Below are 16,843 nucleotides of genomic sequence, written 5' to 3' on the forward strand. Positions count from 1 at the left end.
ATCTCAACTTGGTGAATATATAATTTCTTTACTGTCCATATCTTATACTCCTTCTACCTCTCCCCTTCTTTGCAAATTATATGTAGACCAAAAGAATAATTGAGAAAATAAGTAATGCAAAATTCAAATCAATAATTAGTGAAATAATAAATTTATATATACAAAGAAATTATTTATAAAACCATCATTAAATTTTTTCCAAAAAATTGAGGTAAAATGAATAAATCCTATTCTCATAATTGAGGGATATCCCTGTTGACAACGAATTGGGATTCATATCTCATTTTTTGCTTAGTCCATAGATCATGATTTTGTCCAAGGACTAGTCTTGGGGAACGAACAACACCCGTACATCACACACACACAAGGTAAGTGAGGGTGCGCCCTTGCAAGTGGCCTCTAAAAAATTAATACTCATACTGGATATTGAACTCAATACCTATAGGTATTAACCACTTATCAATCCGAAGTTGCTCTTGAACCAACCCCTCCGAGTTATAAATCTTATTCCTCAATTTAATTATATCTAGAGCTATGCATTAATCCTAATCTATTTATAAAATTCATGAGCGATCTAATTCTACCTAACTTCATTACTTAATGGGTCCGAGCATGATGATGACTCATGATAAAAAAAATATGATCCAAAGTCCCCATAATGTAAACATGAAATCCAATAGTCGTGATTTATACATATCTTAATAACAAACATCTTAAAAATGCTTATTCACAAAATAAATCCTAAACATTGATAACGTGTTTTTTCCACGAGTCATTCTTCATGGTTATTGAAACCTAACACTTAATTCATTCACCGGTCATAGCATTCTTGCGATACTAAATCATCTTGCTTTTGAATTGGTGGAAAATGAATTCTTTCAAATATCCCATACTTTCTAAGGTGGCACGAGATTTATTACCCATTCATGTTTCCACTGTTGCTTCTGAGAGTGCTTTTAGCACTGGAGGTCGTATACTAGATCAATTTCAAAGCTCCCTAACTCCAAAATTAGTTGAATGATTAATTTGTGGACAAGATTGATTACGTGCTTCACCTCTTCCAATTGATGTTGAAGAGATGCTAGAGGAACTTGAAGAAGTTGAGTCAGGTAACCTTTTATTTTTGTTATTTTGTCATTTTATTCATTGATAAAATTATAATACTTCTATTTAATGAAAATTCATTTCATTTTTTTTTACAGTCATTATAGATGATGAAATCTTTCCATCTGTTTAGTGATTAGTTGATTTTCAAATGCCTCTTCACTTGCGATTATAGGTAAATTACTTTTCTAAAATTATAGTAATAAAGTAAATTACTTTTTAAATACATATTTAATAATGAATTAATTATGATGTTTATTTTTCTATTTTTAGGTCTTATGGATTGGAGCATGAAAGAAGACATGGAATGGACTCACTTGATTTTAGTTATAATTTCTATTTTGTATTGACTTATATTATATTATAAGACATATGTTCATGGTGTATTTATTTTTGTGAGTGAGACATTTGTTTTGTTTGATGAATGATTCTTATTTGAATTTATTTTTGGAATTCAAGTTGGATTGATATAAACATGAATTGTGGTTAAGTATTTATTCACTTATTCATTTTCTATTATTTATTTGCTTGATTTCTATATTATTTTCATATTATATTCATATTATATTTGTTTTTGTTATGCCTTTTGATTAAAATCATTGATGATTGTGAATTTATTTATTTATTTAATATTTTTACTTTATGATATTTAATATTAATTAGCATAAAGGCATAATTGTGTTCTTTATGTTGTTGTAGATTGATATATTTTCTTGATTGATGATGGATTCGACTTTAAATAAGCAACAAGCAACATTTGATTTTAAGCATGCCTTTGATCTTCGATCATCCCTTACAAGGTAAGTGTTTAATGATTTTTATTTTCTAATTGTTTTCATGATTTTTATTTTTAATGTGTTAAAAATAATAAGTATTTTGGATTGATTCATGATTTTTATTATTATTAGATTAGTTCATTATTTTTTAATGATTTTTATTACTATTGAAAATATTAAGTATGAGAACCGATCCGAACCAAGATTGGATTGGATTGATTCGGTTCTATAAGGTAATTGGATTGGTTCGTTTCCAAAATTGTAGAACCGATCATGTTTGGTTCGGTTCCAATTTTGCCAAAATCCGAACCATGTGCACCCCTATTGAGTATCCAACAAACATGGAGATGGATCAAAGAAATACTTGTTTTCTTTGCCATCTCAACTTGGTGAATATATAATTTCTTTACTGTCCATATCTTATACTCCTTCTACCTCTCCTCTTCTTTGCAAATTATATGTGGACCAAAAGAATAAGTGAGAAAATAAGTAATGCAAAATTCAAATCAATAACTAGTGAAATAATAAATTTATATGTACAAAGGAATTATTTATAACACCATCATTAAATTTTTTCCAAAAAATTGAGGTAAAATGAATAAATCCTATTCTCATATTCGAGGGATATCCCTGTTGACAATGAATTGGGATTCATATCTCATTTTTTGCTTAGTCCATAGATCATGATTTTGTCCAAGGACTAGTCTTGGGGAACGAGCAACACCCGTACATCACACACACACACAAGGTAAGTGAGGGTGCGCCCTTGCAAGTGGCCTCTAAAAAATTAATACTCATACTAGATATTGAACTCAATACCTATAGGTATTAACCACTTATCAATCCGAAGTTGCTCTTGAACCAACCCCTCCGAGTTATAAATCTTATTCCTCAATTTAATTATATCTAGAGCTATGCATTAATCCTAATCTATTTATAAAATTCATGAGCGATCTAATTCTACCTAACTTCATTACTTAATGGGTCCGAGCATGATGATGACTCATGATAAAAAAAATATGATCCAAAGTCCCCATAATGTAAATATGAAATCCAATAGTCGTGATTTATACATATCTTAATAACAAATATCTTAAAAATGCTTATTCACAAAATAAATCCTAAACATTGATAACATGTTTTTTCCACGAGTCATTCTTCATGGTCTTTGAAACCTAACACTTAACTCATTCACCGGTCATAGCATTCTTGCGATACTAAATCATCTTGCTTTTGAATTGGTGAAAAATGAATTCTTTCAAATATCCCATACTTTCTAAGGTGGCACGAGATTTATTATCCATTCATGTTTCCACTGTTGCTTCTGAGAGTGCTTTTAGCACTGGAGGTCGTATACTAGATCAATTTCAAAGCTCCCTAACTCCAAAATTAGTGGAATGCTTAATTTGTGGACAAGATTGATTACATGATTCACCTCTTCCAATTGATGTTGAAGAAATGCTAGAGGAACTTGAAGAAGTTGAGTCAGGTAACCTTTTATTTTTGTTATTTTGTCATTTTACTCATTTATAAAATTATAATACTTCTATTTAATGAAAATTCATTTCATTTTTTTTCACAGTCATTATAGATGATGAAATCTTTCCATCTGTTTAGTGATTAGTTGATTTTCAAATGTCTCTTCACTTGCGATTATAGGTAAATTACTTTTCTAAAATTATAGTAATAAAGTAAATTGCTTTTTAAATACATATTTAATAATGAATTAATTATGATGTTTATTTTTCTATTTTTAGGTCTTATGGATTGGAGCATGAAAGAAGACATGGAATGGACTCACTTGATTTTAGTTATAAGTTCTATTTTGTATTGACTTATATTATATTATAAGACATATGTTCATTGGTGTATTTATTTTTGTGAGTGAGGCATTTGTTTTGTTTGATGAATGATTCTTCTTTGAATTTATTTTTGGAATTCAAGTTGGATTGGCATAAACATGAATTGTGGTTAAGTATTTATTCACTTATTCATTTTCTATTATTTATTTGCTTGATTTCTATATTATTTTCATATTATATTTGTTTTTGTTATGCCTTTTGATTAAAATCATTGATGATTGTGAATTTATTTATTTATTTAATGTTTTTACTTTATGATATTTAATATTAATTAGCATAAAGGCATAATTGTGTTCTTTATGTTGTTGTAGATTGATATATTTTCTTGATTGATGATGGATTCGACTTTAAATAAGCAACAAGCAACATTTGATTTTAAGCATGCCTTTGATCTTCGATCATCCCTTACAAGGTAAGTGTTTAATGATTTTTATTTTCTAATTGTTTTCATGATTTTTATTTTTAATGTGTTAAAAATAATAAGTATTTTTGATTGATTCATGATTTTTATTACTATTAGATTAGTTCATTATTTTTTAATGATTTTTATTACTATTGAAAATATTAAGTATGAGAACCGAGAACCGATCTGAACCAAGATTGGATTGGATTGATTCGGTTCTATAGGGTAATTGGATTGGTTCGGTTCCAAAGTTGTAGAACCGATCATGTTTGGTTCGGTTCCAATTTTGCCAAAATCCGAACCATGTGCACCCCTACTGAGTATCCAACAAACATGAAGATGGATCAAAGAAATACTTGTTTTCTTTGCCATCTCAACTTGGTGAATATATAATTTCTTTACTGTCCATATCTTATACTCCTTCTACCTCTCCTCTTCTTTGCAAATTATATGTGGACCAAAAGAATAAGTGAGAAAATAAGTAATGCAAAATTCAAATCAATAACTAGTGAAATAATAAATTTATATATACAAAGGAATTATTTATAACACCATCATTAAATTTTTTCCAAAAAATTGAGGTAAAATGAATAAATCCTATTCTCATAATCGAGGGATATCCCTGTTGACAACGAATTGGGATTCATATCTCATTTTTTGCTTAGTCCATAGATCATGATTTTGTCCAAGGACTAGTCTTGGGGCACGAGCAACACTCGTACATCATACACACACAAGGTAAGTGCGGGTGCGCCCTCGCGAGTGGCCTCTGAGAAATTAATGCTCATACTGGATATTGAACTAAATACCTATACGTATTAACCACTTATCAATCCGAAGTTGCTCTTGAATCAACCCCTTCGAGTTATAAATCTTATTCCTCAATTTAATTATATCTAAAGCTATGCATTAATCCTAATCTATATATGAAATTCATGAGCGATCTAATTCTACCTAACTTCATTACTTAATGGGTCAGAGCATGATGATGACTCATGATAAAAAAAAAAAGGTATGATCCAAAGTCCCCATAATGTAAACATGAAATCCAATAATCGTGATTTATACATATCTCAATAACAAACATCTTAAAAATGCTTATTCACAAAATAAATCCTAAACATTGATAACGTGTTTTTTCCACGAGTCATTCTTCATGGCATTGAAACCTAACACTTAACTCATTCACCAGTCATAGCACTCTTGATACTAAATTATCTTGTTTTGTACAATAAAATTACATTATCAAAATGTAGATCGTTATTCTCACTCCTTCAATTGAACTTTCGTACAAGTAATTTTTTTTTTCTTTCAAAATATGGAATAGTTGAATGTGAATCTAAAAAGTTCCAAAGTCCAAAGCTAATCATTTCTTTTTAATTTAAGTGTTTTTTGAACATGGAGTCCGGATTATAGACACACTATATAATTATATCAAAACTTTTCCGTACTCCAAGTTGATGTCGGTGGGGGCCAGGGGTGGAGTGAGAATGAAGTTTTACTTTCCATTTTTCAAACGAAATATTTAAAAGGGTACCATTTACCTTGTTTGTCTGCCAAAGGAGAAGCATTGGGAGTTTGCTTGTTATCATTCCTTTATAAAAATATCAATTTATTTATTTATTTTATATATTAAATCAAATTTTATCGGATTAAATTGGATCCTAAGATTGAGATTCAATTATAAAAAAATAAAAATAAAATCAATCCAATTTGAATTGGACCATACTGAACTCGCATTGCTAAATTTTATTAATGGAGTGCTAATTTTCGAGACTTCAATATAGGACAATAGCAATTTTCAGATCATGTGTTTTTAGTAAAATTTTCTAGAAATTATTTTTATTTTGTCTTTTTCATGGAAAAAAAAAAATACAAATAAAACAAACAAAGATTTTATTGTTATTGTGTGGTTCTTTTTAATAAATGACCTTTTGAGAATTTATAATAATAACAAAAATATTATTCTACAATGAACCCGACATCCATAGGTTTTGTATTTTTATTTTTAAGTGCTCTTTAAAGAAATTTAGGAAAAATATTATAGTTTTAAAGGTTAATAATAAGAATAATGATTTTCTGACGCCTCCCTCTGACATATGCTCCTATACATCCCCTGACATGGCATGTGCTAGAACCATTGATCTTTTTTCCTTAGGATATACAACTGCACATATTTATGGAGATGTGCAGTTGTGTATCCCAAAGAAAAAGATCTATGGTTCTAGCCAATGCCACATTAGGGAGTGTATGTCAAAATGGGCGTCCGAAAATCAGTGACTCGAATAATAATGCCTCATTAGATTCTTGCACTTTATGTTTTATATCTCTTGTTGGTTGAATTGCATTTTGGTGAGTAGAACATGGTTGGGCTCATTGTGTTACAATGTTATACTTTTTCTTTTTGGAAGGATTAGTACTATTTAAGGATGATGAAGCATTTAAAGTGTATATATATCTCCACTTTAATCAATGTAGGTGGTGTGAGATGAGTCGACATGCAAAATGGATTGTTGGGGAATATATGGTATTAGACACTGATACATACCTGTTCCCACATTGATGCTAAAATAGCATCATAATGGGAAAGTTGGCATAGCCATGTCATGCTCAACCAAGTGATTTGTGAGAATTGATTCTCTGTATTACTGCGTTTGTCAAGAATGCATTTCGTGTCATCAAGCAAACGATATCTATTTGTTTAAATTTGAGAGTTCAATATTGACCGTCCATTTTCAAACGTTTGATCAGATTAAAAAGAAAAAAAAATTGAATTCTTTGAATCCGATGAAGGTTTTGAAAATGGACGGTCCATGGCTTCTAATGTTTTTACGATATGTGACGTGGCTGTCCTTCAATCTTCAAATATCACTTCAGGGTACTACTGCAGGGAAAATGCACTCCTTTTCGCAACGTTACATGAGTTTTCTATATTTATTTCACACCCTTACTTTTTCATTAATATTTGGAATACCTCCTTGGTCCGCTTCAAAGGTTTTTTTTCCCTTAATGGGCCTGACCTTTCCCCAACACAGCCTGACCTATATGGGCTTGGGCTAATATATGGGGTTATATTTTTAATATTGTCATAACCAGGAAGAAAATTCATGTCCTAATCATAGTAACAAAAAACGGCATTTTTACTTTTTGTTGAAAAAAATGCATTTAAAATACATCTTGTACCTCTGATGATTAAAACAATAAGAAAACAAGTCTTTTTAAAATGTAACAAAAGGTGATGTTTTTTTCCATTTTCTTTTCTTAAAAAAATAAATAATAATAAACTAAACTAAATGCTTTTTTTCTTGTTTTTTTAAATGTGGGATTTGATACATTATAGAATTTGGTGATTCTTAAATGTGAAAAAAAATATGGGATTTGATGAAAACATCTTGATTTTATAAATTTTCATTTTTTTTTTTCAATAGTGTATTATTTTGAACAAAAGATATGTTGATGAGTAAACTTTTTTTTTTTTGGCATCATAACATGTATAATTATGTTTGAGAACATGTTATATTGAAAACATAAATAAATTAAAATAATTTTCTTATGTATTATTAGATATATACATTTTTCACAACTTTTAATATATATATTATCTTTTATTTTCATCATTTTTCCCCATGTTTTCTACATTTTTTCAAAAATTTCCCTTGCTTTTTAAAATCCGTACTCCGTCTTTGTGACTATGGTCCTAATTATTTACTTTCAATCGCTAAAAATGATGCACACTAAATAATGAGGTTTTAAATAAATTCGTAAAATGCACATGGATTATCATATGATTATTATGAGAATATATATATATATATTATGGAGTGTGTCACTTCTCATAACCATCCCAACTCTGAAGTTGTGGTTGGTGATGAATCCAATTTTAGAAATAACTTCTAAGCATGACTTAGACTATTATTGAAATTCATAAGTAAAAGTGCATATAAACATGTTGGAAAAGCTTAAAATTTTATAAGAAAACAAAAATATCATATCTTATAACTCATGTTGTTAGAGTTTGAGAGTAAGAGATAGAGAGGACTGATGCAGGCTTTCTTGGTTTTTCATATATAATCAAGAAGGACATCGTTCGCTGCCAAAGTCCTAGTCAAAGTGTTTTCTCCCATATGGGTTTAAAGTTTCAGACTGAGCTGACTTTTTGTGAGGATGATCTCTATGGTGAGTTGAATCCGAAACTTTTAGACCATATAAAAAATAAAACTTTGGTGGTTGAACCTGACCCATGATGAAAGTTTAGTTGTGTTTATAGACTCGACAAGTTACTTGGTGGGTTTTGCCCATCTAGTATATGGTTAGTGTTAATAGGCCCATTTAGTCGTCAGGTCGGACTAGGAGTAATTCATATTTAGGACTAAACTCGGGAGCTAGGCCCATCGGGCGGCCAGACCGATAACGTACTATAATTTTATTTATAACACATTATTACTACTTTAATGTAAACATATTTGAAATCGAGTCCCATAATTAAGCCCAAATACTTGCGGGTTGGGACGAGTTTAGACATAGGTAGTCTTCATTTTGCCTGATCTAGAAAGTATTCAGGTCGGGCTTGGGTTAGAATTATGAGACCCAATTAAGGACGATTGACAAGCCATTTATGTCCCGACCTAACCATCGACTCCTTGATGGTTGGTTGATGGAATCCGCAGAAACATTATCTTTAACGACTTTTAGGTTTGAAGTCTGATATGATCAAATTTGTTCTAGTCAACTTGAGATCTTCTAGGAACAGTACCATTTTCACTGGCATTTGATTTTGTATTTTGATTCTTGATTATGATTTTGGATTGCAGAATTAGATTCATGGAAACTGATTTCCAAAATCGGAATCCCTTTTAACTACCAACTTTCTTTTAAAACTGATATCAAAATCTCGCATTATAAGCTCATTTAGCTGATCATGTTTATATATTTGCGATATGGAATATTTTGTAAGAGCTTCTATTAAAATTTTAATACTAGCTTTTACTTATAACACACTAATTTATAGGTAAACAACCATTTAAATTCAAAAGATTGGTGAGCCAAAATAATCTCTCATATCATATTTATTGTACAGGTAACTTTTGTGATTTATCTCGAGAAACTAGAAATTCATCGATGATCCTCAAGATCTCCACAATCTAGATCTAGAACACACCCAACAAATAATACAAAAAAACACATAAGAGATTTTTTACATGATTTGACAAAAGTAGGTATCCACAAGTTTAGGGAGTTATTCCACTATTATTCGTATCCCTTTTACATGAAAACCCCGAAATTTTCCTATTTGGTATCTCTCTTTTCTTCTTCTTTTCTCTTCCTCTTTACAATGTCTTTTTAATCTTTTAAACAGAAAAATCTTACTATTAGAAAAAGAAAATCTAATCCTACTTAGATTTAAATTTTTATATTTATCTTTATCTAAATAAATAATTATTTAAAAGGAAAGAATCTTTTTAAATTGAGATTTTTGAAAGAATTCTTTACTGATTAAATAGAATTTCACTCAAATAATACCATATGTCCATCTCAAGATCCTCATTGATTGATGCTAAATGAACAGTCCAAATGGGAGTGGATTTTATCTCTCCACATTTATCTAAGCACAATAATGTCATTTTAGAATAAAAATTATAAAAAATGTATTCCATGAAAAGTTGTGATAATCTGAAGCCCTTTTTTTCAGACGCCCCTATATGCACTATCTCAAAATCATAGATCCTTTGCTTTGGGATACATAAGAAAATATTTATGGTTATGTAAATTCCATGCCAAGGAGCATGAAGGGGAGTCTCAAAATTATTAAAAAAAAAAAAAAAAAAAAAAAAAAAAAAAAAAAATGTCAAATTATCATTGTATTTCCAAGAATACAAAAAAAAAAGAGTCTCATCACGAGAGAATTGTTTCTATAATCAAATATTACATTAGATTATGAATGAGAATTAGAATCGGGAATGTAATATAATTACTCTTTAAGACTCAACTTTGACTTGGCATATTATTTGATTTGTACTGAATCAACATAACTAAGCTTTGATTAGGATTGGACTCGGCCTTTGTCTCGTATCGACTTCAACCAAGATTGCTGGATATTTTAAGTCAATTCGTTTTAACAAACCGAAACCATTGCATCATTAAGGGAGTTTGCCATTAAATAAAGGTCAATTGGTCTTCTTATCAAGGGGGTAGTATTAATTGGATCTGTTTTTCAAGGACTAGCACTGAAAACTACTCACTATTAAGGGGTAAGATTGGTTCAAATGGACATTTCTTTATTATTAAGAAATTGGGGTAAAATGAGATGCACTGCGGGTAATAAAGGTGACAGCAGCATTATTATCAAAGCATATAGGTAGAGTCGAAGACTATATATTTTATTACATAGAAATATACGATCGAATCCATCTAAGATCTGCTGACCCTTTAATATAAGAACAACCCATCAAAAGAAGACAAACACGCGCCCCCACCAAATCATATTTTAAGGGGTAATTTACTAATTTATTTTCACCCCTCTAATTTTTAGAAAATAATTGGGTTAACCCCCCGTGTTTCCAAACTGATGACATATCCCTTGACTGTGGTCTTTCAGTGTAGACTAATAGAAAGCAACCTGCCCTCTTCTTAGTTAGACCCCTTGCCACAAAACCTTAAATTTTTTTTTCCCCCAAACCCTTATTCAACCTTGGTCGGTTATAATTGACAAGGCCCCCACTTGTTCTCAATGTAATTTGGTTACTAATTTTTTTTTTTTTTTTTAAGAGTCGTGTTGGAGTGATTTCAGGGTTGTATTTCATATTGCACATCCTTGATGGGGAAGTGTGCATAAATCTTAGATACTTTTTCACTTGTATCTCGATGAAAAATATCTACGGCTCCTGTACACTTACACGTCTAAGGATGTCCGATTGAGATACAATCTTGAGGTCACTTCAGTATTATTATTATTATTATTGTTTTTAATGTTTCGTCTTCTACTAAATCATTGGAAAGAGAAAAAGTAAAAGAAATTTTTACGGTAGATGAAATTAAGAAATTAAACAAGGGTTTAAATGTTGTTTGGGAGGAAAGAAGAGTTTTTAGAGAAAAATAAAAAAATCTGAGGTTGCCAAATAAATCAAGTAAAAATCCTGAATATTGAAGAAATTGGATTTTTGGGAAGAATTAGAGGATAAAAAAATCAATGGCAAATTCTTTCATAGAAGATTATGGTTAGGGGATATGTCATCATTTTGAAAATACCAGGAGTAGCTCAACTATTTACTAGTTACCCTTACTTTAAAATAAAAACTATTGCTTAAAGCTCCCCCAACTCAAAAGTTGGCCTAGTTGACTCAATTTTTCTGAATTTTTAGAATTGGACCAATTCCTCTAATTGACTCTTTACTTGTATACATTGACTCATGAGTCACTTAAATTGACTCAATGGGTATCTGAGCCGACTCAGTTTTCCAAGATGTAAAACACGGGTATAAAAGGGATATAAAAACTGTATTAAAAAAAGCAGGGGATCCTAAGCTTCTGTCTCAATCTCAACATATTAAATTAAATTTATTATTACTAGATTTCCTTTATGTGTATTATATATATTGTTGCAAGGTGTGTGTTAATTTTATATTCAAAATGACACATCGAATGGATTGCGACTTTCATCCAAGAGGGTTCCATCTAATAGGTCTCTTTGGGTTCCTAAGACCAACAAACCTTCTCTTAATTTAGAATTTCTCTAAGTTTTATATGAGCTTTTAGTATATTAAGGGAAAATTAATTTGGACTAATGCTGATAATAAAACATAATATTGAAGGATGGATCGAACCCAATCCAATTCATTAAAAAAAAATGCAAACTCTTAAAGGAAATGGAGGGGAATTTTCTTTTTTATTTTCAAATACCTTGAGATTTGATCTATATTATTTCGACCCCAATCAGTATTTTAGATTGACGTGATTTCTACTCTGATGTTCAAGTCAAAAATAACATAAAAAGAACGAGTAGAAATCTTCTTTAGCAAGTATTCACATTCACACTTACATGATACATTTTTACTAGTATCTTCCGTTGTTTTAGACAAATTCCCTTCTTGGCTATATGATAGAGTCAATCTTCACAGAGAAATCGTATTCTTGACTTTGACGAAAAATTCATGATTCTCCATATTGGAGTTCATCTTCTTCAATTTAACTTTGTAACCTTTATATTGCTAAGGAATCCATCTTTATTAAAAAATTAATCAATGGTTATTTATCTTTTTTGGGCATGGAATCTTCGTGGTCATCCCTAAAAATCAACTTGGAGGGATCTATCTCACCTCTCAAAGTCAGACAAATTGTGCAATACGTATCTCGAGGTGATAACTGGTTTTTTGTTTTTTACCCATCACATAGACCTTCTTAAAAAGTGGTGAGAGGATAATTTCAATCTCTTAAGGTAGCACATATAAAAAAAAATCAAACTTTGAAGAATTGTCTCTACATTTAGGGAAAGTTTGAAGCTTTTATAGACATGATATCTTATCTACTAAATTTAGCTCCACCTTACACTATATTTAGAGAAGAAAAACAAAAATCTCACCTAATAAACATCAAAGAAAAGTTCGAAATACCAATCAAATCTACAAATATGTTAGATATTCCAAGTCAAAAAATAGTATTTAAAAAAAAAAAAGAGATAAAAATCAGAAAATAAAAGATGAAATAAAATTTATAAAAAAAAACTACTTATAGCTTGAGAGATAAATCAAGCTTCTGCAACTCTTCTTGATTAGTCTTCAAATGAACACCACCCTCATAAGCAGAAGCCCCACTTCTTGATACAGATCCTACCATCAATCCTCCTTGATATCTCTCCATAGTTAGTCTTCCCACTGCAGGTTGTTGATCAATAACAGGCCTTGGCCAGCAACTTCGATGTCCATAGAGATAACCAATACCAGATGATTCTGTGTAACATGGCTTATGGATCATTGAGTGCACCTGAACGCCAAGTGATCTATTGAAACAACCATGAAGTGGTAGAGAAGACATGCTTTGATACCGATGCCCAAAACCAGCCGCGGCTTCCGTCATTCGATGACCTCTTTTCGCTAACGTACGCTCTCGCTTGTGTGCGTTTTGGTGTCCCCCTAGTGCTTGAGAACTGTAGAATTTTCTTTGACAATAGTTGCAAGAGAAGATTCTTGGCTCTGGATCAGAAGCTTGGAGACTCTCTGAAGGTGTTTGAGATGAACCCATGGTCAAACAGTCAATAAGATTGAGTTCTTGCTTTGACCCATCGTCAGAATCTGTACTAGAGATATTCAGATCCAATAAGAAATCAGAATTGGATTGTTGTTGTTGTTGTTGTTGTTGTTTCTCTTCTGAGACTGAGATGATGGTTGAGGTCTCTGAGATAGACTGTTCAATCTTAAGTGTTTCCATTGGAAGGAGAGAAGATATGGAGAGTCTACTTGTTGGTGGTGGTTTGAAATTGGGTTTGATAGAAAGAGAGGTGAATATTTATTAACAAAGAATAAATGTTATCCCCTACATATGGAAAGATGTCCTGTGTTTTTACTGTTACAATGTCTAAGAATGGTAAGGCTTCATTTGGAATGTTATTAAGAGCATAGAAGCACTTCTCTTTGAATTACTCTAGCAAATAAAAAGTCCTCGGACACCAACTTCTTATCTTCATCTTTAATCATTTATTTTATTTTGATAATGTATTTATCGATTAAATTTTTACAATTAGTCAATTTTCAATTTCACAGAATAATATCTTAGGTGAAAGAGATTTTAAATAAATTGAATTTTTCTCGATAACTATTTTATAATTAAGTTTCAGGGGTAGTGACATGGCAAATAACTTATGCAATGGTTGATTGATATCACATTAAACTTACTATATTTGTTGTACATGTGGTGATAATTTTCATTTTGAAGGATCACGTTGTGGGGACATGTTCTAAAAATTACTTTTTTTTTCTTAATCACGACCATGGAATATGATATAAGGTCAAATAGATGTGTGAAGGGTGAGATTTGGTGCTTCCTTTAGGGCGGACATATGATCCATTTTCTCTATATGTCATTTAATGTGCGCCATGGGTCGTAGTCATTGTCGGGTTGTGGAAAGCCCTATAAGAATTGCAATTGTAAAATTCATTATTTTGAGAGTAGGGACAAAAAGTAGGAAAAGCAATGAGCAAACACGCTCCCAAACACTACCTAAAACTTTGGAAGTAAAATGAGGTCTAGATATAGAAAGGACATTAAAAGAAACGAGTCAGAAACTTCCACATATTTGTCAAGCTTATAATTGAGAAACACCCATGTACATCTATCTATCTAATTTACCTAACTTAATATGGGCCCATCTTTCACATGGCATGAAATATTTTCAAAATTTTAACCTCTCTTGCTACTTTTATCCAAAGATATATTACTTCTTGTGCTTGAATGAGATCTTAAATAATAAATGGATTTTTTCTTGAGGTGTTGGCTGCGGGAGCTGATCCTCCGTGGTACTTTTTTCCTATAGTTTCTGGTAGTTTAGTTAGACGGTTAATAGAATGTCTTGTGGTATAGAGAGCAAGACTCCTTCATTGAAAATTTGAAGTTCAGTGACCGTTTATTTTCAATCCATTTGACCAGGCTTAAAAAGAAGTTTTATTAAAACTTAAAAAAAAAAAAAATTAAATTAGATCCAAGTCATGATCATTACATGGATGATGAGTTAGATTTTATTTTTCTACGTCCACTATTGAAAGAGTACTACAGGGGAAAAAAAAAAGTACTATAGAGAATCTACTCCCGTTAAGTGCAGACGTATCTCTATCAATAATAACACTAAATCCAAGGTAACAACTAGCTATTCCTTTTTTGGCTTAATTTCAATGTTCTTATACTCTAATATTAGTTCATGTAAGCTAGAGTTGATTTACACTCTGAATGTTAATTCGTACAAGTTAGAGTTGTGTTGTGCATCGAACATTAATTCGTACAAACGAGAATTATGTCATAATTTAAACGCCAATTATTATCACTATCAATAGTAACACAGTGTACGACATGTATCGCACATAATTACAAAAGTGGTCAGGATGTAGTTCTCCAATAAGAACAAGAATGTTGTCTTCATTTTTTTTTTTTTTGTGTGGCTTCAACACATCAAAAAAGTTATATTAACATTTGTATGATTAGGTTCAAAAATCATTTATTTTTGTTTAGGGCATCTATCTACAACTCTATATACAACATTATAGTGATTTTTTAAAAATATTTAAAAAAATATGTACAATGGTTTCTTTTCAGGCTATGAATGATTCCTCATAAATCTAAACTCTATTTTTAGTAAGTATTTAACTTTTAAAACCAAATCCCTTGGCTTTTGCAATCTAAATTTGCTATAATTTTTTTAGTAAGTTATCTATCCATTTATGGTGAGCTTTATTGACTCATTTAAAATGACATCACACATTAAATTTAAAATTTGCAAGGGACAGACTAGTTTCACACTACTAATTGTTAGTTGCGCTCTAACCTTAAAAAAATACATTAAAAAAAAAAAATAATAATACTCGATTTCAACCTACTAGTTACACTTCATTATGGTAATCTTATGATTTAGGGGCTTCTTTTATGTTTACGTCGTATTTTTTTTTGGTGATTGGGTTTTACTTAAATTCTCTTTGGCACCAATTGAAGGTATTGGTCTTCCAATCTCTTTTTGGATTCTGTTTACAAATTGATAAGAGTCTATGCTTATCTCTTGGAATTCCATGATCATTGAGTAATTTGAAATATCGGCATTGATTCCAATGGATTTCTTAAGCTTTACAATCAGTTTAAAATCGTCAAAATCAGTCTTTGGTTTATCAATCTGAATACATGATGATTACTAGGGATTTGTGGCATTTTGCACATAGATTAAACTACAAAAAATAATTGAACTAACAATAATTTAGGTGGGCATGATTGGGGAAAAAAAAGAAAAGAAGTGTATTTTTTTTTATATTATTCTTGGAGTGCAATCATTCAAAATGAAGTGTAAAGGAAAATTTTAAGTGATGGATTGCAATTGGTAATGGGTGGTGTGCAACTAGGCAGTCCCAATTTGCAAACCTGTTGAAATCTCTAATTCCTAAAATATCCTTAATCATTTAGAAAAGAAAATTGATTAATTCAACTCTCTCTCCAACAGTGACATGTAGTTCATAATTCATTTAAATAAGGTTGAATATGTGATGGTGAAGTTAGGTAGGCTTCCACTTTGAAAAGATTTGGCAAAATGAAGTATATCTTCTTAACATCATCCTTTGATGATGCTTTTTTATTACAATTATTAGGAAAATAGTGTTTTTGGTGTCTCATAAGTCTCAAGACCATCAGACACACTCATGACATCAACTAAACGAAAAAAACGAAAAATAATGAGTAATAGAAAGCCATGATTTCCCCTGCACTTTTACCAAGATCTATGATTCAAAACTCACCTGAGTCAACTCAAAACTTGCCAAAGTCAACACAATTTGATTGAATTTCATGCTGGCTCAACACTAAAACTCGTTTGGCTTAATTTGTCCTGACTCATTGGTAAATTAATCGAGTCAGATTAGAACTTGACCGAGTCAATTTTCTCAACACTAGCTATATAATTAGTTTTGGCAACCTTTTATTTATTTTATCAAATCATCATGGTCAATTAGCTGACTAAC

General features: G+C 30.7%; 1 protein-coding gene across 1 annotated transcript; it reads right to left on the reverse strand.

Moving 5' to 3' along the window:
- Positions 1-12,866: 12,866 nt before the first annotated feature.
- Positions 12,867-13,745, reverse strand: LOC147397329 (zinc finger protein 1-like). Its single transcript, XM_086451410.1, has one exon. It carries the CDS (start codon positions 13,563-13,565, stop codon positions 12,867-12,869), a length of 699 nt encoding a protein of 232 aa, XP_086307536.1. The 5' UTR covers positions 13,566-13,745.
- Positions 13,746-16,843: the final 3,098 nt, after the last annotated feature.

This window comes from Akebia trifoliata, chromosome 8 (genome assembly GCF_017979445.1).
Source record: "Akebia trifoliata isolate Shusen 1 chromosome 8, ASM1797944v1, whole genome shotgun sequence".
Taxonomy (NCBI): Eukaryota; Viridiplantae; Streptophyta; class Magnoliopsida; order Ranunculales; family Lardizabalaceae; genus Akebia; species Akebia trifoliata.

What these genes read in the sequence shown, in the direction of transcription:
- LOC147397329 (XM_086451410.1), bottom strand. Translation starts at nt 13,565, where the DNA reads ATGGAAACACTTAAGATTGAACAGTCTATCTCAGAGACCTCAACCATC.